The sequence below is a fragment of the Physella acuta genome, unplaced genomic scaffold, assembly GCF_028476545.2.
Source record: "Physella acuta isolate Inbredline_101_S28 unplaced genomic scaffold, ASM2847654v3 ptg000063l, whole genome shotgun sequence".
In the NCBI taxonomy this organism is placed as follows: domain Eukaryota; kingdom Metazoa; phylum Mollusca; class Gastropoda; family Physidae; genus Physella; species Physella acuta.
In genome coordinates, this window is record NW_026731583.1 from 1,192,641 (window position 1) to 1,217,519 (window position 24,879).

A 24,879-nucleotide genomic window follows, 5' to 3' on the forward strand; every position below is an offset into this window, starting at 1 on the left:
TTACAATGAAGAAAAAGCGCCTACCCACCCCCTCCCCATTCGGAAAGTTTGGGGCGCCTTTTACCAGTAACAATCCATTAAGAATGCTTTACCATAATGGCAAATAACTTATGTAAAACAGCTAAAAACAAAACAGTAGACTATTTTTGGAACTGTGTGTATTATTGAGTAAAGCATATAGTGAGCGTATTATTTATTTTTTACCCTCTAGGGTCGGTGCCCAACCTGCCCGTCTATAGCTAGGAAATTGCGCATAGAGGTGTATAGTGTCATGTGACATGTTATCTCATTGTTATCGTCTCTCCCAGTTATCACTAGCTCGTGCAGGACTTGTGATCTCGCGAGGTTTGTGACACCTTGCTATAAAGTCATGCTAGATTTGTGACACCGTGCTATAAAGTCAGGGCCTGGCAGCTTGGACTTTACTTTCTGTAGGGATATCTCACATATCAAGGTAATAGATGTGGAACTACACTTTGTATATATATATATATATATATATATATATATATATATATATATATATATATATATATATATATACATATACATATACATATACATATACATATATAGGCCTGTATATGGGAGAATGGTGAGATGGGGACAATGGAGAAGTAGGACAGTGCTTTATTTCGATAATTTCCGACCAAATTTTCAATGATCCCGCATAAAACATAAAACTACAAGTGAAACCTTAACAACGACATCCTTATCTCGCCAGCAATTCACTATTTTATGCTATATAGATAAGTGCCTAAAAAACACCTTTTTTATCTTTATAATCCTTTGGACAGCTTCAAACTTTCTTAGATAGTGAATGTCCTGTTGTAAGAGTAAATGTTGTGTTATTATACATAAATGGATCGAATAATTTTCGTATGTATTTTTGCTAATTACAACGAAGACTTTTTTAAAAAAATTATGGAGTCAGTTGTACCAGTTTCCACTTAGCTTGTCAGGGTTAAACTGACTTAGAGTAATGTTTCTTTGTCTGAAATGTAGCCTATTATTTCAATACAGACACTGCTACAATTTTATTAGTAATGCTTCCTTTTCGGTATTAACCATATTTAATTCCAGTGACGCATCGACAGAAAATCTTCAGAAATAATCTTTTCAATTCAGTACCCCGGATACAAAGTACCGCAAATTTTAATGGAAATATTATGATTTCGTCTTATTTAGTTTTGCGCTTCATCAAAATGTAAGCATCTTAGCAGTTTCGGCCCTAGAATAGGTAATAATTACTAGTACAAAACGAATGATACAACTTATTAAGTATGAATTAAAGTGTAAATTATCTTTACTAATACACAATTTTACATATTAATTAGTTGCCTCAACATTATAATGCACAATTTAAAAAAGTCTTTTTCTTAATGTACAAAAGTCATATTTTTTTGCTCCTACTTTATTTGCGGCCTTGACCAAAATATTATGTTATTTTATACTTCTCTAAAGTTATAAGATGTACCAAAAATCAATGAAAAAAAAGAAACTAATGTCGAAATGTAATATCGACTTCTCATGCAGAAAATTACAGACATCATCTTTTGAAATGTTAAATTGCGCGTACTCAGATTTTGATAACATAATAAAAAAATGCAATTTGGTAGCGGGAATTCAAGAGTTGCTATAATCGACAAAAGAGTAGCATTATAACGTTAGTTTTGCAATGTTAGTTTGTGTTCATCTTTATTTGTTCATATAAATAATATTTGCCTATGAAGATCATTATTAAATTACCACATGACCATTAGGAGTTGATTTGAGAATAACAGTGTATTGACCACCGACATTATTAATTAAATATACTAACTTTTATAAACTGTTAAGACTACCAACTTCTCAGCCTTTGTATTTTATAATGTTTATTATAGCCAATTCTGACTATCAGATTAAGTATGTTTTTTTTTTAAATTAATGTCAGAGAGAGTTAGGCTTTTTTGTAAAATTTCTATTCTCCAATGAAAATAAGATAGTAAGCACTGCAATATAGCAAACGAACGTTCTAAATAGTAACAATATGCCAAACTACTGTAAAATTGTATGGTGTTACCTTCTGTGTTATGGTTTATGGAATGAAGTAGATGTCTTAAAATACGCCCTATAAAATGTTATTCAAGTTAACCGTACATATAACTACAATCAGTTTTAATTAACACACAAGACACAGTCCTTTACAGACATTTTTTTTCTCAAAGGCCGGTGCAGGGCCTAGCCGGGACGGCTAGTGTATGATAAAACCACATGGTAGAATTAATGACGTAGGCAAACAGATAACATACTAATAAGCAACATACACAGATAACAAGTGTTCAATACAACTGTATCCGTGTCAGTTATCTGCTTACTTAATCTTGTATTGTTACCACTTAGGTATTTCATTTGTATATACTTCTATAACTATATCTATACCTATCTCTCTCTCTATCTCTCTCTCGCTGTATATATATATATATATATATATATATATATATATATATATATATATATATAGTATTTTTGCTTTGTTTAAACATGGTTATATTTTCAACGGTTAATTTTGGCAAAATCATCCTAACAGGTGTCTAGACTTGTACAAAATATCAATCCGATATGGAATCTTTAGAATCAGCAAAAGACAGGTCTCAAGAAGAACCATCTTCATCGGATAATGTCGTTACTTTTGCTTCGAGTAGTGTAAACATTTTTTTTTCTACAAAAATATCTCAAGCTTTAAGGTTACAGAAGGGCAAGACAAACATAGACGCCCGATCGTAACGCTGATGGTTTAACTATAATTCTAATACAAAATTATAATTTTAAAACTTCATTTTAATAAAGATTATAATCGGTTACTGTTTTTGTTTTTCTCATCTTTAGGATATTTACTCCAACCGTTGGCTAGGATCGCTATTCGTCTATTTGTTTGGTTGGTCAATAAAGGTAAGTTTTACTTTAGCTATCGAATATGCCTCTAGGAATCAAACGTTTAGTTGTCATATAATTATTGTTGGCAAACATATGCACATGTAGTATTAAAACTGTTCTGCACTATATTTACTCATATTTTCAAATTACAACAATAGAACATTTTTGAAATGTTGGATTATCCTTGGTAACATCTTTGTTTCGTATACACCTGCCTAAATATTATTGTAAATCTATTCCCTAAAGGGGAACAAATGTTTATCTATACGGCAAAAAACGAGAGTTAAGCGTTTTCTTCCTGTGACAAGCGCGCTGATTATGTGGCCAATCGCTCCATTCTGTGTATCTGTCCCACACCTGCGTTTTGTTTATCTGTCACACACCTGCGCGTTAGTTAGGTGAAATCGCCACAATTTAATCAAGTTTAATGTTGTCAGTAATGGAAAAAAATAAAGTGAATTTAGCAAGACGGCAGAGGTATGAGGAGAGGTTTAGGGTGTACACTAATGCGACATTAAATATAACTAAAAAGTAAAATTTTCAAAAGCTATTTCGTACATCTGTGCATAAGTTGTGTTTAAAAAAAAAAAAAAATAAATAAATAAATTGGAATTAATTATTTTTTCTAAAGTCACTAACTCTCATTACAGCTTCAAATAACTGGAATGTGGTCTCACTTAAATTTTTTCGTATATTCGTATATATAAAAATAACGGTGATGGCACTTTAAATGCAATCGTATAATATATGGGAAAATATAGGATATAGGAAAAATATGCATGAATACGTTTTTAAAAGAAGAATGTATGTAATAGTCAAATAGTGCAATAAAAAAGAGAAATGACTCACGCTTTTCTTTATAGTAATTTAAATAATAGTGTTAATAAATATTTAAAGAAACTCATTTATTTCCTACTTTTAAGTGCATTATTACATAAAAACTTTTTATAAAAACGTGTTTATTTATTTTCAGTATTGTAACATTTTTATACAATAGAGTTGCAAGAATAAAAACTATTGCGAACCGAATAAACATGAAAATATGTGTATAATAGTGAGGTAAATAGTAGGTTCCCCTTACTTTATTTAGGAATTTTTAATAAATTAATACAAAACTAATTGTGTATCCAATTAAGTCAAATTTGATATCATATTGCTGTGTCGTCTAGTCTTGATCGACGTTTGAAAATAATCATTCAATTAAAAGAGCTCGACACTTCGCAAAGCAGTTTCCGTCTATGATGACAGACAGACAGACAGACAGACAGACAGACAGACAGACAGACAGACAGACAGACAGACAGACAGACAGACAGACAGACAGACAGACAGACAGACAGACAGACAGACAGACAGACAGACAGACAGACAGACAGACAGACAGACAGACAGACAGACAGACAGACAGACAGACAGACAGACAGACAGACAGACAGACAGACAGACAGACAGACAGACAGACAGACAGACAGACAGACAGACAGACAGACAGACAGACAGACAGACAGACAGACAGACAGACAGACAGACAGACAGACAGACAGACAGACAGACAGACAGACAGACAGACAGACAGACAGACAGACAGACAGACAGACAGACAGACAGACAGACAGACAGACAGACAGACAGACAGACAGACAGACAGACAGACAGACAGACAGACAGACAGACAGACAGACAGACAGACAGACAGACAGACAGACAGACAGACAGACAGACAGACAGACAGACAGACAGACAGACAGACAGACAGACAGACAGACAGACAGACAGACAGACAGACAGACAGACAGACAGACAGACAGACAGACAGACAGACAGACAGACAGACAGACAGACAGACAGACAGACAGACAGACAGACAGACAGACAGACAGACAGACAGACAGACAGACAGACAGAATTTGCAGTTCTTCTGATAAGTGCTAGATCTATTTAAAAAAAGAATTGTTAACTATTTTATATTACTTACATTATTTTCAGTAATAGGAAAAAAAGAAACACGTAAGTAGAAACATTTATTTTCCACTAGTTTTCTTTACCTGGGAATGGTATCAATATGATTATATACTAAATTATTTTTTTCCCAGCACTAAGCAGCTTTTGTAAAATGTAAAATAAACCCTTGATAACTTCCCAAAGTTTCATGACGATCAGAAGAAAGATATTATAATATATATATACATATATATATATATATATATATATATATATATATATATATATATATATATATATATATATGTAACTAGGGTAGTTACCATACTATGGTTAACAACGTATTACAGTCTGATGCAATAGTGCAGATGTTGGTCTGATAACGATCAGAAAGCCAAGGCGTAGTTTGGGAAGCGATACGACAAAGCCGCTGCGCAGTTCACAGGCTGACGTAACAGTGCAGATGGTTTATTAATCGGATTGTATGACAGAAGCTGCGCAATTAATATTCTGATGCAACGATTAGAATACGAGTACGAATACGAGTACGAATACGAGTACGAATACGAGTACGAATACGATTACGAATACGAAGGGATATATAGGAAGGCGACAGCGGAGAACGTGGGATCAGTGTCAGTATGAGAGTATCAAAGGACGGTGGACAGTAGAGAACTCAGTTGGTTACTGAACGGGTTAGACGTATTGTGTTAATAGGGACGATAGACATGTGCATTCGGTTATGTGAAGACTAGTGAGGACGGTTGGGGGTCAGTCGAGTATCTATATTGTGGTCGATGTTGTGTAGAATGAGTAAATACACTCGTTAACATTTGGCACTACAAGCAAATAGACTCGTTACATTTGGCGTTGTCTAGCAGTGGGATAGACTCGGGAAGGTTACATTTGGCGTTGTCGAGCAGAAGATGCAACTAGACTCGGTTACATATATATATATATATATATATATATATATATATATATATATATATATATATATATATATATATATATATATATATATATACACTAGCGTACCGATCCACGCGCGTTGTCGCGGAAATAGAAAAAAAAAAACGTCCGACGAAATATATAAGAAGGGTTTTATCCATGCGTTACCGATTCTACATTGATAGACGCGTGAACTTGTTTTCTAATAGTGAGTTATTTAAACGTTAACAATGCCTGCACTTGGATCATAAATACACTACCGCATGAAAACCTAGAGTGTACATTAATAACTCACCGAAATAATGAGGTAGAACACACTACTGTGACCGCCCATGAGTCAGGGACGTAGAGTGGCGCTCTCAGGAGCCCCCCCCCCCCACACCGATTACACTACCGTGTACGGCCCCTGGCTCCTTAAAACTAACAGGCCCATCATGCCAAATAACATGCTGTTAACAATGATGCAGATTTCCAAAGTTTCTTGGCGATCGTGTGAACAGTGTCACTGCAATTCACTTTTACTATTTTTATATACAACATGTAGAGAAAAATCGAACCCTTCCGTGGCGCCGCCCTTGCAAAATTAAAAATGATTTTTTACAGAACCCTTTCAGGTAGTATTTTAATCAACTCCCCAAAGTCTAATGCCTATCGGATGAACGATGTCAAACCAAAATCGTCTTTTATTTTTATATAGGCTACCGTATATAGAGAAAAATTGCACCTTCCATGGCGCCGCTCGTGCGAAATTAAAAATGATTATTTTACAGAACCCTTCCATGGAGTGTTGTAATGAACTCTCCAAAGTTTGATGGCGATCGGAGGAAGGGTGAGAAACCTCAATCGATTTATATTTTATATACCGTATAAAGAGAAAAAACAAATCGCGCCCTATCGGGGCGCCACCCCTGCGAATTTGAATTTTTTTCGCAGAAACCTCCCCAGGAACATTCTCAACAACTTCCCAAAGTTTCATGGCGATGTGATGAGAGGTTTAGTAATGCATAAAAGACAAACAAACAAACAAATAAACAAACAAACAAACATACATACATTGCTTTATATATATACTAGCGTACCCGTCCCCCGCGCTTTGCCGCGGGGATAGAAGAAAGTTTGACGAAATATATTAGAAGGATTTCACCAACGCGTTACCAATCATATGTTCTTAGACGCGTGACCGTCTATTCTAAAAGTGAGTTATTTAAATGTAAACAATGCCTGCACTTGGATCATAAATATCGGGACACGGGTTTACCTACACTACCGCATGTTAACATTGAGTGTACATTAATCACTCACCGAAATAATGTTAGAACACACTTCGGTGACCACCCATATGTCAGAGACGTACAGTGGCGCTCTCAGGGCCCCCACGCCCCGATTACACTATCTCAATTTCTGACTGGATTGTCTAATAGTAGATGCTTATTGCATCATTCGCAAAGTGACGAAACTCTACAGTAGGCTCCTCATATTAAAAAAGTTATTATTTCATCTTTGGCAAGGTGACGAAACTGTACAGAGGTATTTCCTCGCGTTACAAAGTTATTTTTAGAAGACTGTTGTAGTTTTACCGCTGAATATAGTAGTACCCTTTACTCGCTATGCAGGACGCTCGATTAACTGATGCCAAGTGCCAACATAGTCGCTCTAAAACTCTGGGCGCCAAACAGACGAAAGTTGTACCCTATATGGCGCCGCCCATAAGAAACTTAGTTTTCTTTTTCGCAGAAATATTCTACTTCCTAAAGTTTCATGGCACTCGGATGAACCGCATCTGAGTTTTATTTTTTATATACCGGGTATAGAGAAAAAAATCGCTCACCCCCTGGGGGCTCTGCCCTTGCAATATTAAACAATATTTTTTCGCAGAACCCTACCATTGAGTGATCTAATCATCTCCCCAAAGTTTCATGGTACACGGATGAACGATGTCAAACCGAAATAGATTTTTATTTTTATAAACCGTATATAGAGAAAAATTGCAGCCTCCCGTGGCGCCGCCCTTGCGAAATTAAAAATTATTTTTTATAGAACCCTTCCCTAGAGTGGTATAATGAACTCCCCAAAGTCTCATGGTTATCGGATGAACGATGCCAAACCAAAATCGACTTTTATTTTTATATACCGTATATAGAAAAAAACAAATCGCGCCCTGTCGGGGCGCCACCCCTGCGAATTTGAAATATTTTTTTTCTCAGAAACCTCCCCAGGAATATTCTCAACAACTTCCCAGATTTTCACGGCGATGTGATGAGAGGTGTAGTAATGCATAAGGGACACACACACAAACATACATTGCTTTATATATATATATATATATATATATATATATATATATATATATATATATATATATATACATATATATATATATATATATATATATATATATATATATATATATATATATATATATATATATATATATATATATATATATATATATATATATATATATATATATATATATTGCAAAGCTAATTTTAACATTGCTATTTAATAGTCAAACATATTGTTTAGTACAAAAGATAAATGAATTTTTTAAAATATTTTTAATCAAAATAACACATGTGTTTTTGTGGTCGTGGTTTTTTCCAGCCCTAAAAATAATATAGAGGCTAATTGGCCTATGGTGATGTTATGTAGCGTAAATAAGGGTTTCATTATGTTAAAATGGGAGCATGACATTAGTTCCCTCCAGTTTTTTCATCATCTTATCCCGTTTGTACCCAAGGCACGTGGGACCGACGAAGTAGAGTTCATCTTTTTCAAGGACCTCAGCATACGAAGAGATTGTGCGTTCAACTTTATGCCCAGCCGTTTTTGCTTTCCATAACTCAAGTTATGTACCAATCGGAGCTGGGTGGATCAACGAACGTTCTACAGACTTGAACTCTGTCTATAACACCTCGTCCTTTCTCAACGCCTTTCACCCTATCTCAATTACACCTCGTCAATCACAGGTCCTCACATTGACTAAAAAATTGGAGGACATCATCCCTATGATCATTACCTATTATTTAGGGTAATAATGATGTGTTATTGGTATTCATGTTGGTCAGGGTAAGGGCAAGGATAAGCGTAAGGGTTAAGGCAAAGGTAAGGGTAAGGTGTCGGTTGTAGAAAAATTAGACAAAATAAACATATCATTTCTCGGCTACAATGTAATTTGGGATAATGTTTAGTGGTGTGCTTATTAATGCAATTCTAAGCTAAGCTAAGTTACTTTTATTTGCTGACGAAAAATATATTCAATGGTCTGCAAATCCTTCGTTTAAAAATATTTTTTAAATGAAGGTCTATTAAAAATGGTAGTTGTTGATTGAAGAGGTCTATGTGTTCTAATGCATTACTAAGTTTCCATTGTTTACAAAACGAAATTATTTTTAAATACATTTTCATTTCAGCTCGCCCTGAAAGTATTTGTAAGTAGGCGCTATTACTAAACTTTAAAAAAAATTATAATTAAAAACTGTCAGTTTACGGTAACTCCATATTAAGTTATATTCCATTATTTTACTTATCTATTTTTAGTACATTATTTTAAGACAAAACTCAAATTTTACAAAAGTTTATATTTAGAAACACGTTACGTTATATTACGTTCTTTCACTTTATATAACGTTATATTTTAGTTATATTATTTATGTTATATTTTTCAGTCCAAATGAGCGGTTATAATTGTAAGTAGAAGCAATCGTTTTCAGCTTACATTGTGCTACTGCACTTACCTAAAAGAAAAACAACAACTTGGCGTGTGCATTAAAAATATAAAAATGTTATAATCCACATCCACTGTAAAATAATCAAAGACGTATACTTAGCAAAAATCAAATATGGTAATTAGTCAAAGAATAACGTTCAACAATAAAATGGAAATGCTGAAATAATATGTGCCTACATTTTTTTAAGACAAAACTCAAATTTTACAAAAGCAATATTAGCTTAAATAAAATATTACAATTTTTTCAACCCATACTGAAATGCACAGCCAGAGGTTGACATTGTGTCGACCCACAGGCTAGAAACAAAAGTGACTGTGGGATAAGGGTTACTGTAATTACAAACTATCATTCAGTGTTGCATGGATTTGCCTTATTTACGCGAGTTTCGATCTAGTACTTTTTCCAAGCTTTTATTTAACTTGCTACCTATGTCTGTCTGTCTGCATGCCTGTCATCATAGCGAAATGCCGATGCCGAGCTAAATTTTGCTTCCTCATAGTTAATGATTTGTCATGGATCAAATCTCGCGAGAGAAATTGCGACCATTTCAAACAGACAGCTTCATTATTCGCAAGTGGGTCAATACACAAAGACAATAAAATCCGAAATCAAATTTGATTTAATTGGATGCTTAATTATTATTGTATACTTTAATTAAAATTTCCAATTTTTAGTTCTATTTCCCGCGCTATTGTATGCACATTGTTTGTGGTTATTAGCCGCGCAATTAATTTTAGCCTACTTCTATTGTATTTAAAAATTTAAAGCACGGATCACTAAATTTTCTATTATCTTTACACAAATGTAAGAATCGCCTTTCATTAAATTAACCTAAATAGTGGTGCATTATTATATGTTTAAAAAACATCATTTAATTTCTACTCTTTAGTGATTAATACTATTAAAATAGTTTTTATAAAAATGTTTGTGCACATCACTCCACTATTTTGCATTTGTTTTATGCTGATATTTTTTTTTTTATTTCAGCATGGCAGTATCCAGGTGAGTGGTAGCTAATGTTTAAAATTAAACCATTTATGTTTTTTATGTCCAAAATAGAGGAAGCAAAAATTCGTTTCTAAAACAAATATATATTCCAATCAAGCCTCTTTTAAAAAACGAGTAGTTAAAGGTTAAGTATTGCAAATACAGACTTAAAATTTGAACTTAAAACATATTTTGCTTATTAAAATATAAATTCCAGCAATGTTTACTTGAAAACTACGCTTTGGATTAATCAATTGTAAAATTGAATAAAGAAACAATAATTATGTATATCACAGGGGTCTAACATAGTTTAATAAAAACAAACCCAGAACGCTATCATTGTAGCATGGATATTTATGTATAAAGATGTTATTCCAATGCTTTCTTTTATAAAATTGGGGTTGGCGTGGTCGGTAAAGCTCATGTTTGCTAAACCGAAAAGTCTCGAGTTCGAACCCTCGAGCAGTGGAGGCTCGTTAGCTGGGGACAGCAACTCATCTAGGAGAGACAACTCCAAAATCCAACAACTGCTGCCTTGTAGTTTGTTCTTGGTTGGACAAAAGCTATGGAAGCAAATCCAAAAAAAAGCAGGCTGAAATCGGAGTCAATGGCCTCAATGGCATATAACCAGTTGGCACGTTTACTTAATAGTATTGGAAGGGATCCTTTCCAACAATAAAAATTTAAACGAAGAAGAAGAAGCAAGATTATAAAATTTAAAATATGTTTATTTGTATAGCAGTATACATTCTCAGAAAACCTATCATCAAACCCGAACAAGTTTTGTTTGTTTGCCGGTCTTCTCACTTCAAAACAATGTCTTTCCCTACTTAAATTGTAGCTTACACAAGTTTATTGCATTATGATAATAGCCTACTACACAACACTAGGTTCAACGCTTGAGGCTAGACACGCCCGTCCACACTTTTTAGGCAAAGTTTCAATTAATAAACTTAATGTTGTTGTATAACATCAAAACAACAAATAGAAGAATATGTGCAAATAAAGTAAACAAACAAAGACAGGCAATTGTTTTGTTTATCTAGAAACAAGATGGCTGCCTAGCACACGTGGTTAGTTGCAACCTATAGTGAATTATTTTAATAAACTGTACTATAATATGACTGGTCAAGCGCATCAATGAATCTATATATATATATATATATATATATATATATATATATATATATATATATATATATATATATATATATATATATATATATGTAAATGTATATGTATATATATATATATATATATATATATATATATATATATATATATATATATATATATATATATATATATATATATATATATATATATATATAATTATGTTTGTGTTTGTATCCTAGATAAATTTACTTACATATATGAGTAGTCTATTTCAATATATATATTTTTAGGAATATTATTTTGTATTGTTTGAACTGTTTGTTTTATGCTGATATGTGCTAGCTCTTTTGTGCAGATCGTAGTATATCTTTTTTAAATTTTTTAAATTATTTTTTTAATTTTCAGGATGGTCATATATTGGTGAGTAGTACCTACTGATTGAAATTGAAGTTTGTGTTTTTTAAACTGATTTATGATGTCTAAAATACAAAAACACTAAATTTCTTTTCTGAAAGTATTAATGCAACGAAAGGAAAAGAGTAGTTCTAAGTTAATTTATGAAATTAAACACTTATAATCTGAACTTAAAACATGTTTTTAATATTCAAATAAGTTCCAGTTATATTTTTTTTAATAACTACTCACTGAATTGACCAATTGTATGTTTGAACAAATAATCGATGATTTTGTATATCACTTTAGCCTAACACCATTTATTAAAAAAAAGTTTCATAGACCACTTTTCGTGTAGTATGAGTTTTTTCTGTATAATGACGATTATTATTATACATTTAAAAATATATTTGTAAAATGACTTAGTCTATCGAGAAATATGTATACGACTAGCCTATATATAATTAAAATGTACAATTTTGCTTGTATTTGTAAATGAAATAGTCAAAGTTCAACTTCATGACCATTTTTGCTACATCACGATGTTTTGTCTTACTTATATATATATATATATATATATATATATATATATATATATATATATATATATATATATCTTTATATATATTCCCAATTTCACTCCTAATATTTTACCTATTCTTACCTGTTATTGCAGATTCTTTGCGTCGATGTAAGTATTTTTGTATTTTTAAAGAAATCTACTTTAATGGTTTTTCGTTTTTAATTAATAAACAAAATTCTGATTTTAAATCTGTTTTGGGAAGCTCTAGTTATCAGTACCAACATAAATATTTTACACATTTTTAAAAAATTGAAAAAAATTGAAACCCAACGCAATAAATTCACATTTCTATTTCGTTCGTCTTATTATTATATGTGATTATTTGCTATTCGGTTTAGAACTAGTTAATTATCAGTTAGAGTTTTTATTTTTATAAGCTTTTGTTTGACTTGTTTCCTCTGTCTGTCCGTCTGTCTGTCTAGATATATGTCATCATAGATCAAAACTGCGAAGAAATATTTCGATCAATTCTAACTAATCTAGCCGTTTTAAGCTTGGCACGTGGGTCAAGTTCGACGACAATGCAATATGACATCAAATTTTACTTAATAGGATACCTAATAAAATTATGATATATTAACAATTAAAGTCTTCTGTATAAATTACGCTTTTATGGTTGGGTTAGGTTTGCTTGTTAACCCTCCTCGGACAAAGTCCGCTGACAAGAGCTTTCCAGGCGTCTCTGTCCATGGCTACTCTCTCCAATTGTCCGGGGTGTAACCAATTTTCTTGATATTTTCTTCCAGGCCACGTCTCCGGGTCTTTCTTCGTCTACCACTTTTTATTTTGTACTGTGGATTCCAGGTGAGCGCCTGTCTCGTTATGCTGGATACAGGCTTCCTGAGTGTGTGGCCAATCCATTTCCATTTTTTTTTGGAGAATGTCTTCATCATCTGGCAGTTTTGTTTGACTGTACATCATTTCTAATAGATTTAGGCCAGAGTAGTCGAAGTATCTTTCTGAGGGATGAGTTTATTAATTATTGTATTTTCTTCTTATTTGTGGTAGTTTTTTTCCATGTCTCATACCCATCGGTTTAACTGCTGTCGAGGACCCAGATTTTTATTCCAAGCGTTAAATCTCCAGAACCCCAATTCTCTTTTAGTTGGTTGAAGACTGCTCTTGCCTTGCCCGCATATATTTTTATATCTGTTTCTGTCCCGCCCTGCTTATAAAGAATACTTCTAAATTATGTGAATCACGATTTTTACGGCCTCGTCTGCCAATGATGTAGGATATAGAAAGTTAATTTTCCTTCTGTGGATGTTCAGGCCCAGTCATGTAGAAAAATTAGCAACCCTGTCGGTTTTATCCTGCATTTGCTGTTGTGTGTGAGAAAGAAGAGCCAGGTCGTCAGCAAAGTCCAGGTCATCCAGCTGGCTCCACAGTGTCCACTGTATATAGTTTCAATTTTTCTCTAATGACCAATGGCCATCTAGAGAATGTAGAATATTTACTAACTAGATCTGCATTTTATGTCAACACGAATAAAAGGATCTTTAATTCCTTAAAGTATTTATTTTACGTATTGTTCAATTTCTGCGGGCACACAAGTCAGCAAATCATTTTCCATTTTCGTTCATTTCACCTAAACCTTGCCACTTGATACATTCTTCATATCCTCTGTTGTCGCTGCCGATATTAGCATGGAAGTCGCCAATGAGTATAAGAATGTTTAATCTGCTGCAAGTCTGGATAATGGTCATTAGAATATAGAATTCATATTTGTCGTTTTCTTTGCTCTCATTGGTATGGGTATAAGCCGATATTATGTCCATGTTCATTCTTCATATTCAAGGTGGATGTTATGATCCGTTGACTTTGCTCTTCGTATTCATTGAGAGCCTTTTGTGCTTGCTTTGACAGCATGAATGCGATTCCTTGAGTATGTGGCGCATTTTTGTCCTCGTGGCCTGAAAAAAGCAGTAGCTCTCTTGTTACAAATCTTTTTTTTGTCCTGAGCCAGTCCACCTTGACTCGGTTATACCCAGGATAGCTATTTCATAGCGCCTCATTTTTATGGCTCTACTTGTGTTGCTTTTCAAGGGTCATACATTGTGTGGACATTCCAAGCTTTAATAGTGCTGGTGGACCTAGTGGAAATAATGGTGGTCGACCTGGTAGTTTTCAATACATATTTGCTTTTAAAATTGGCTTAAACAATTCTTCTTGACGAGATCCATTCTTTTCTGTAGCGAGTTATTTTATTACGATATAAGACTGCTGACCTTATGCTCAACCACCTACCTGGAGGACAGGGGTGCTACATTTTGTCTGCCCCCTAACATGCGCAGACCGTCCCTGCTTGGTTGAACCTGCCAGAAGTTTACACTACCGCTACTATAGCTCTGAGGGTTATTAGGGTAAGCAAACTGCCAATCCAGCTCTAGATCCATGTGGCAGAATGTTCTATTTGTCGCGCTATTATACACGCATTTATTCATGTTCATTTGGGTCACAAGAGTTTTTAATCATGCACAATTTTAAAGTACTGGAAAATAAAGCGGGAGTGATCTCCCCTAATCTTTTAGGCATTTGTCTAATACAACAATTAGGACGATTGTAATATCTTGTAAGCGTATAAAAGAATTTTTTTTAAATTATTTTCTGAATACCTTTTTAAAAATCATAATAAAATCGAATAGAAAAATAAAATGGTCGTAAACAAGCCATGCATAATTAAGTGAAATATTAGTAGTTTATAAATGAATTTAAGTTTTTAAAATATTAATAAAAAATCTAAAGAAATCACACTTAATTTCAGAATTCATTGTTTTTTCTGTCTTTACGTACGTGAAAATGTTCAAATAAATCGGTCTAGTAGAAGTGATATTTTATCAAGAAACAACGCAAATTATTGTTTTCGGTCTTCTAAAGTCACTCAAACTTTAACAGAACAAACTTAAACGACGCTCTATGTACTGGCTTTTGATAAAACGGAAGTAAAATGTGTACCTCTTGCTATTACTGGAAATCGGACAATAGTTAATACATGTCTATATTTTTTATATTATAATTATATAAGAAACGTTGCTCAAGTTATCGTGTTTTCATACATCACAGACATACAGACAAATTTGCAAAACTAAATTTTCCCGTTCCCAAATTATGTAAAACAGTTTTATAAAAGTAATTTGCACGATTACAATACATCCTTTATGTCCCGTATATGTTAAGGAAGCGTTAAATAGAAGAAATAAAGCTCAAAAACAATTTTTAGAACAAAGAAAAATATTTTTTACGACTGCTTGTGCGTTAATTTAGATTAGTGTTCAATACACTGAATTTTTAAATTTAGTCCTTAATAAACTGGACACAGGTCTTTCTCAACTACGAATTTTTAAATAGTTTCATCCATGGTTTTATACACTAAACAAATTTTTAGAACTAGTATTTTAAAATACGTTTGTTAAAAAGTCTTCCTTGATCGTATCTAGCTTTCCACTTGTTCCCTTAGAAATTGTAATTATCATAACATTCTATAAATTCTTCACTTCTCGGTTTGTTTTAGATGTATCCACTCTGGAAAAATCGAGTAAGTATTTAACTTTTATAAATTATAATATCATTTGTTCTGTACACATATCTAAATAACCAGCAAGGCTTTTCCGAAGTATTAATGTCCAATAGCACTATATAACAATGTTTCAATCCAGAGGCGTAGCGACCCTTTCCTGTGCCCGAGGACAAACTTTCATTTTGGCGCTCCCCCCCCCCCCCTTACTTTTAAAAAAATTTATAATGCAAAACTGCAGCTAAAATGAGCTTTCATCAACCCATTTTGGTGCCCCCAAGAGTCGGCGCCCGGGAACATATGTAACCCCCCCCCCCACCCCTCCCTCGCTGCGTCACTGTTTCAATCTATGCTAAAATATCTTACACCATTTTTAAGTAGCTCTTGTATTAGCTTGGTTTTAATGTAGAAGTAATACAATCTATGTTATACTACACTATCCCTTCATCTGCCAGTTTGGATCATTAAGTCTAAAGAGGAATCTTTTCATATAATGCCGTTATTGTTAATATGCCAAACAGAGTTTCTTCCAAGCATTTCATTGAAGGGTTGGAGGCCCCCCCCCACAAAGAAAGTCCACCACACTCCCCCCCCCCCCCGAACGAAATGAAATTTATATAGAAAATATATACCTTTTAACAGTGTACGCCCCCCCCCCCCCCGGAAGAAAGTCTACCGCCTCCCCGAAAATTTTAAGTGCCCCCCCCCCCCCGGAGAAAAAAGTCTGCAAGATACACTGATGCCAACTCAAATCTTATGTTTTATGTAGACACATAATTTTCTTTTCCAACACGGTACGTTTAACTAAAATAATTATTAAGATTCATTTTAATAAATACTTCAAGCACGGTTAATATAACTTAAAATTCATGTACAAGAAATCTTGCTTTTGTCTTGTGGTAAACGAAAGGCATATCAATAGGAAAACAACGCATGTAAGTCGTCCAAGTACCCTTTTTACACCCAAATGCAAACGCACGAATATAGCGGCTGGGAAGAAAAGTGTGAGAGAAAAGCAAAGTTGTTCACTTGTTGACAATATTGGAGAGAGAGAGAGAGAGATAGATAGATAGATAGAGAGAGAGAGAGAGAGAGAGAGAGAGAGAGAGAGAGAGAGCATACAACTACAGAATGTTCATTGTTTTTCGCATTAAAGATACAAGGCCACCGATGATTAAAATGTAAACTATCCGCGGATAAGTTACGATATTAAATGCCAAGGTCAAAGATTTTTAAAAAATGTAACTCCATATATTTGTCTTATGAATATGCAAGACATAAACTGTCTAGTATATTTCCATTGACTTCTAGAAAATATGGAACTTTAAAAAAAATAACTTTCTAAACTCAGCATATGGACAATGCAAATGGTTTATAATTTGTAAATACTCGTTTTCCAGATGAGGACAGTACACTTTGGCATTCAATATTAGGTAAATATTAACATACTTTTATAAAAAAAAAGGTTTATAATTTTTGTAGCATTATATTAACCCATTTCGATATTGGCCATGAGAGGTTTCATTTAGATGTTTTAACAATGAATCAAAATAAACCTTCTTTATATATTATTTTGTAATATTCTATAATTCGCTACTGAGCTACAAAATGGATGTACTGATCAGTACACATTTTAGCAACCGAATATGTTCTTGGTAAAAATATATATCCATTATTTTTTAAAATGGTAAACTCCTCTAAATTTAGTAAACTTCATTATCGAATGTTATTTTCCTGAAGATTCCCTTCACCACGAAGTTCAAGAGTGTCTCCCTTTTGAAACTGAAGCAAATTTATTTACACATTTTAAAACATGTCAAAAAAATCAAGATCACAAGGGATTTATTCCAATCCACGATTTTAATGTTCGACACATAAAGATAACAAGTAAGGTAGAGGAGTTGTACAACATCATTAAGATAGCCGCTGATCTTACAGTAAGGATAGTTGTAACCCACACAAGCACAGCAAGACCTAAGCATGTCGAAGGATCAGTTCAAGAATATCCGTGTTTTAATCTAAGAGGGACAAGTTATTTGAGAACAGGGACAGGAATTATAGTTGGGGTCTCAAAATACAAAAAAGAAGACGAAGAAACATGTCAATGTAAGGGGTGTAAGAAATCAGACACTCCACAAACCACCTGATGGAGTGTGGGTGTGATGACAGCCACCCACGTGGTGTTTGACGACAGCGAGGCTGAGAGTGCCACATGCAGGCTGTTCTTTGACCAGGCGGACAGTCCAGTTGTGACGTTAGATGGCTGGAGAATGTGGGACATGAGCATCAAGGGAGACACCTGCAGATTTTCTTGTGCCTCACATGACATGAAATTGTACGAGAAAGTCCAGAAAATGTATAACAGTTACCTGTATTGTCCACACAAGTTTGAAGAAGGCGTGTCTTTTATTGTATCACATCCACACGGCTGTTCTAAGCAAGTCTCCGTAGGAAAATACAAACAAAAACATATCAAGCATTTGCATCTGTATTACGACGCAACAAAATACTCTTATGAAATGATTACATGTCCAGGAAGTAGCGGGGCTTATGTGTTCACTAGTGAAAATTTGCTGGTACCTCACGTACACAGTGGATGTAGAAATGGCATCAATTACAGCGGGGAAGGATTTCAAGATAAATACTCAGACGTACTCCAGTTTAATTTCATGACCCCCCAAGATTTATAAAAATAAATAATATCTCGCAGCTTCAAAAATATTAGTACAAAGATAATTGAATTAATTTTTGAAAATGAAATTTGCAATCAATAGATGTATAAATAAAAAACACTTTCTAATAATTTATCCCATAATTTTCTTTCACTAACATATGTGATATTTCCCTCAAAATAGGTTATTCGTCAATTTTATCAAGTAATTGTACATCATGCTTGAGTGCAGGTTTTATTAGGAGTTTCACTTAATGAACCGGACTGAGCTTAAATCACCACCTCATACCATACAATACAACAATTATGTTTTCGTGTATCTTGACAGGTAGCCTACACAAAAACTGAGGTATTTTTTTACGAAAAAAATATAAAACATAAGACATAAAATGTGCTAATTAATTATTCTCCATTTACTTTTGTTGTGATTTCTTTTTATTTTTAGATGTGCAATGCACAATTTTTTAACAGACAAAAATATAACACTATTTTATTCAATAAAGGCTTAGAATTAACCTTGCATAATATATTTACTAATTACCATATTGTGTATTATATATTACTTGTAAGCCTTCTCTATTAAAAAACTATTGTGGAAATATAGATAAATAAAATGTATACGCTTCCGCAATAAATGTAAATACATCAATTTTTAAAGGGATGAAAACACGAAAATTTAAAACATTTGATAAAATGTATATTGGGGGGGGGGGGGGGTGCAGTGTTAATGTCATAACAAACTACTTTAGATTTAGCAAACTCAATAGCATTTGTTATTGAACTATGTTAGCTGTTGATTGTTTATACTATAACACGTTAGAGCGTACCTACATGAGAATACATTATTATTGTACTAAGATGGTTGGAGTGTTGCTTTCCTACCCATGTTATTACTGCACTTATTGTATTAGTTGTTTGTTGCATGTGATAGTTCATGTATGTTGAGTGTAAGCCTCGCTGGCTCTGCCAGCTTGTCAAAGGAGAGGGGAGATGTTATAACTGAGTTCAGTGTTGATGCTAGTGGGTTAACGCCCCCGCCCCCCCCCCCCTCCCGTCCCACAGCGTAACACGACATGAAGACATCCCTGCCCCACCTAGAGATGTGCAGGCTAGGGGAGGTACCAGTCGCCGGTCTCTGACCCAATTGACCTGGGATGCAAATCTGGGGAAACACGTAATGGGATACCCTATTGTATTCGAGGTTAAGCCAGGGCATAGAACCCAAGATGAGTAGTGAGGGCTAGAGAGGGATAGGACAGTTGAACGTTAGCCTTAGAAGCATGTAGTTGTGTTTTGTTTTATAAAGTGTGGTAGGACTGGCCACTAAATCTTGTTATTTCCTAGTTTAGACAAGACCACCATCTATCAAATTAAAGTTTCTGTGTTGAAATTGTGTTGATGTCTTTTCTTTAACCTCTTACTGCCGTAATCAGTACCAACCATACAGATGACATCATAACAGGGAGGGTCGGACTTTTTGTGACCATGTGTGACGTAAGGGGGAAAGAGGGTAAAAAAATGGCCAAATAAGCATTACGTCATTTGTGGTCGACCCCTATGTTGCTGTTCGGAGTGAACCAGGGTACAAGGGAAGCGACTGGTCGAGTGACAGCAGGTATGTTGTGAGCGGAAGAAAGGAGGTGTGTAGTTATAACTTCGGTAGGACAGTTACAGGTTGGAGCAAGAAGGTGAAGATCGATGTGAAGAGAAAAGCGAAATAGATGAGATTAAACTTGATTGGTATACCTAATCCTTACGAGTTTGTTGGTGTATCGTATACCTTAGTGTGCAAGACCCCTCACCCCCTCACACTCGCTATTATTTTATGATCATTGTACATTTAACATGTTTAAAGAGTAGAGATTATTTAAAACCAAACATCATTTTATCAACCTATTTTTGTAAACACACAATAACCATGAAAGGAAACATTATTTAAATAGTAATATAATTAACTTTCATAATAATTATTTACACTATTGTTTGTTATTTCCCTAACCTGAGTCACAACACATCAGAGTGGTTAGACTTAGGGACTCCCCTGGATCTGAACTCGAGACTTTTTCTTTAGCAGTCGTATATCGTATGCTATTCTTTAAAAACTTCTTCAACGTTTAGTATGTAGTTTGTGTTTTTGCATGTATAATGTCTGTTTATATCTATCTGTATTTCACTTATGCTTATTGTTACAATCGGCTTCTTATATATACACAAAACCGCTCTTGTACTGAAGCCTATTGCCACATGTAAAACAGTGTTGTTTGTCTCTTATAAGCCCACAGGGTATTTAGGTCTTTTTATATGTGTTAATACCAGGCGCTCTTGATCCTTATTAATGTCACAACTATTTATAGCCTTGAGCTAACATCCTTGTCAGGTTGTAAAATGGAAATTCCATAGATACAAATTTCGATGACGTGTGTCTCTTAAGTAATTATGTGTGTAATTGTGTGTAAAAGTGTTTGTTTGTGTATATGTTTGACGTGCATTTTTTGAGAATGTATATCACGGTGGGACTGCTTTAGTGTTTGTATATGTTAATAATGTTTAATAGCTGTATACATATTTACTTACTTTAATTTATCTTAACCAATGTCTTTCTGTATATGTGTGTTAATAAATGTGATTGCAATTATGTAAGTCTATGTGTGCAAAGAGTTGGAGTAGATAAGAAACAAGACAAATCGTTCGTGTTTCTCAAATACATATTTATTTACATACACCGATATTTTCTAAAAGCGGTTTACCGTTTTCTTAAAATGTACAGGTGAGGCCAAGCGGAACTGCTGCTTAAAGTATACTATCTGAAAAATCTTGACCTTTCTACGAGAGTAAACATTTAGCGTGAACCACAGCTCACCAGACCATGTGGGGGTGGGGGTGGTAGGGATATGCCTAGAGAGGAAGAGAGGGGGCTGCTAGGCGCGCTTAGAGCCTGGTGTTTTCTATGGTATCGAAGAAGAGAATTATATATATATAGAAGATTACGCTGTTATGAAATATATTTCGAAACAATTAACTAAGTTGTATACATTTTCCAGATTACAATTTATATTTTATTAATATGAGCGAGTGCCGTGAGCCTATTTCAAATCATGTACCGCTTTTATTTCAATGTGTTGCGTACTAAAGAATGTAGGCCAGTTTAAAAGTAAACAGTTTAAATCCTGTTAAAGGGACGTTATAACTGTGGAGTGGGCTTTTTTTTGGCTCATCCGAGGATTTGTGAATAGCTCATTGATATTTTGTCTGGAAAAAAAGTGTCTTTAAGATCTTCTATCCATACATTTAAAGTATTTTTTCTCAATCATTGATAATGTTGTTTTGATGTTTTAAACATTTTTTAAATACAATTTAATGTCTTGATCTAATGTGCCTTTAATACAACGTTTAAATAAAAAAATCTAACAAAAAATGTTTTTAATTACATTTTCTTTCCAACTGCCAGATACATAAAAATAGAAGAACTAAGATAATTATTTAAAATGAAAAATAGGTTTATGGAAATAATAACAAAAGAGTGTGCTATTCAGATGTTTGTCATTGTGAAAAACTCAAAATGTCGCACCAAACTGTATTCTTTAGAAATGTAAACATTTAAAATTGAATTTTAAAAAATAAATAGTGAATTAAAGAAATCATATATCAGAATTAATATTATTTTGTAAAAAAATGTAAGTAAATAATTTTGATAATAAATAATGAAGTATATTTTCAGTTTAATAATTTGTATTTATGGATTTTTAATAGGTAAAAAAAAGAAGAAAAAGCATAATTGAATAGGAAAAGAGTTATTAAAAAGTATAGTGACAATTTAAGCGCAATTTCCTTATGTTATCCATAACAATTTTAAATCGAGATAAATCATATAGTCAGCAATTAAATAATGCAACACAAGTAGTTTTAATAATTCAAAACAAAATAGAAAAAATATTTATTATTAACGAGATTTAAAAATATTGTTCTAAATTATGGCAGGAATAACCTATATCAACGGTAGGCCTACACGATGCTCATTTTAAACAAGTATTCGTTACCTCTCACTAGCGACTGCCTCAGCCGGTGTGCTTGGTTTGGAACTTCACCGCTTTGCTTCTTCTAGTGGTGAGACGCGATGGAATGAGGGTGGTAGAAATATTTGTATATTCTTAGTAATCTTAGGCAATAAAAATTAGAAGAAATTAATTTTTTGTGACCGAACCAAAGGATATTTTTGAAAACTTTCTTCGGCAATATTGTTCTAAATTATGGCAGGAATCGATTGGTAAATTTTTTCGAGGAAGGAATTCCGGGTATTGTCTTGGTCTATGTTCATCCTCGGAACTTGCTTAACATATTTGCTTTTGGAACTAGTCCTCGATATTGCTTCGTTGAGGAGGAGATACGACTTAAAGCTGCGGACACGCTGCGGACACACATCCATACATCCATCCATCCATCCAGAAATGACGAGTTAATAATCGCAATCCCCAAGTATGGAAATTGCGCTAAAACTATCCCCATATTTTAAACATTAAAATGTTTAAAACATTTATAATATAACTAAAAAAAATAAATGTTTAATAACAATTTAGATAGCATACCTGATGACTAGGTAATAACAGTAATAATAATAATAATAATGAATGATACAGTATAATAATATGTTTTTTTCCTCGAAATATGTAACAGTATATTTCATTTTAAAACGTAATTGTCCACCATGCGCCATGGTTAAGACTAAGAACTGCTTTTTAGTTAATAAGAATAGACAACTATTCGCTATTAAAGTATATTAATGACACTATTTCTCCTGAAATCCTTCCCCACTACGATTAACGCCATTTTTACATCCACTGTGTACGTGAGGTACAAGCAAGTGTTCACTAGTGAACACATAAGCCCCGCTACTTCCTGGACATGTACTTAAATCATAGCTGTATTTTGTTGCGTTGTATCACAGTTGTAAATGCTTAATATGCTTTTGTTTGTATTTTCCTACGGAGACTTGCTTAAAACAGCCGTGTGGATGTGACACTATAAAAGACACGCCTTCTTCAAACTTGTGTGGACAATACAGGTAACTGTTGTACATTTTCTGGACTTTCTCGTACAATTCCATGTCATGTGAGGCACAAGAAAATCTGCAGGTGTCTCCCTTGATGCTCATGTCCCACATTCTCCAGCCATCTAACGTCACAACTGGACTGTCCGCCTGGTCAAAGAACAGCCTGCATGTGGCACTCTCAGCCTCGCTGTCGTCAAACACCACGTGGGTGGCTGTCATCACACCCACACTCCACCAGGTGCTTTGAGGAGTGTCTGATTTCTTACACCCCTTACACTGACATGAGTTGCCTTCTTCATCTTGATATTTAGAAACACCAACTATCATCCCTGTCCCAGTTCTCAAGATATTTTTGTGACGCAAACCGGCGCACGGGTAGGGAATATTTGTATTTCTAATAACGTCTGGCCTCTCGGGACTAGTGTACTTTACAGCTACCTTCACTGAGAGATCGGCAACAAGTTTTATCATCGCGTACATCTCTTTAATGTTGTCTGTTACGGTAACTTGTTCGGGGTAAAAATCTTCAATAGGGATAAATCCTGTGTGGTTGGGGTTTTTGCCACACGATTTCCAGAATGTGGGTAAATTGCCTCAGTCTCACCAGGTCCACATTCCACCACCTCGTGCTGCACTATATTGAAAAATTAAATATTATTAATAATATATATATATATATATATATATATATATATATATATATATATATATATAGAGAGAGAGAGAGAGAGAGAGAGATGTACATATATATATATATATATATATATATATATATATACGTATATATATATATATATATATATATATATATATATATATATATATATATATATATATACATACCTTTTTTTAAATGACGTACTTCAATTATAACAAGTTCAATTAAAATCGCTTGTCAAAATAATTACTAAAAGGTTGATATTTTATTTTGTGATGGTATTTTTCTTTGAAATGGCCTAATGCCTATGATGCAGTTTTTTATTTGTTTTTGTTTGTTCTATAATGTAAATACTTTTAAATTGTTTTTCT

General features: G+C 33.7%; 1 protein-coding gene across 2 annotated transcripts; it reads left to right on the forward strand.

Moving 5' to 3' along the window:
- The first annotated feature begins 399 nt into the window (after positions 1-399).
- Positions 400-20,553, forward strand: LOC131950949 (uncharacterized). Of its 2 annotated transcripts, none has more exons than XM_059313171.1 (12): positions 400-454; positions 2,570-2,680; positions 2,869-2,931; positions 4,903-4,923; positions 9,222-9,239; positions 9,477-9,497; positions 10,527-10,541; positions 12,048-12,062; positions 12,712-12,726; positions 16,130-16,153; positions 17,533-17,565; positions 17,873-20,553. In XM_059313171.1, the coding sequence occupies exons 2-12, from the start codon at positions 2,602-2,604 to the stop codon at positions 18,277-18,279; spliced, it is 711 nt and encodes a 236-aa protein (XP_059169154.1). In that variant the 5' UTR covers positions 400-454; positions 2,570-2,601; the 3' UTR covers positions 18,280-20,553. The 2 variants fall into 2 exon arrangements, with proteins under 2 accessions (XP_059169154.1, XP_059169162.1); XM_059313179.1 differs by having other exon boundaries at positions 18,988-20,553.
- The last annotated feature ends 4,326 nt before the right edge of the window (positions 20,554-24,879 follow it).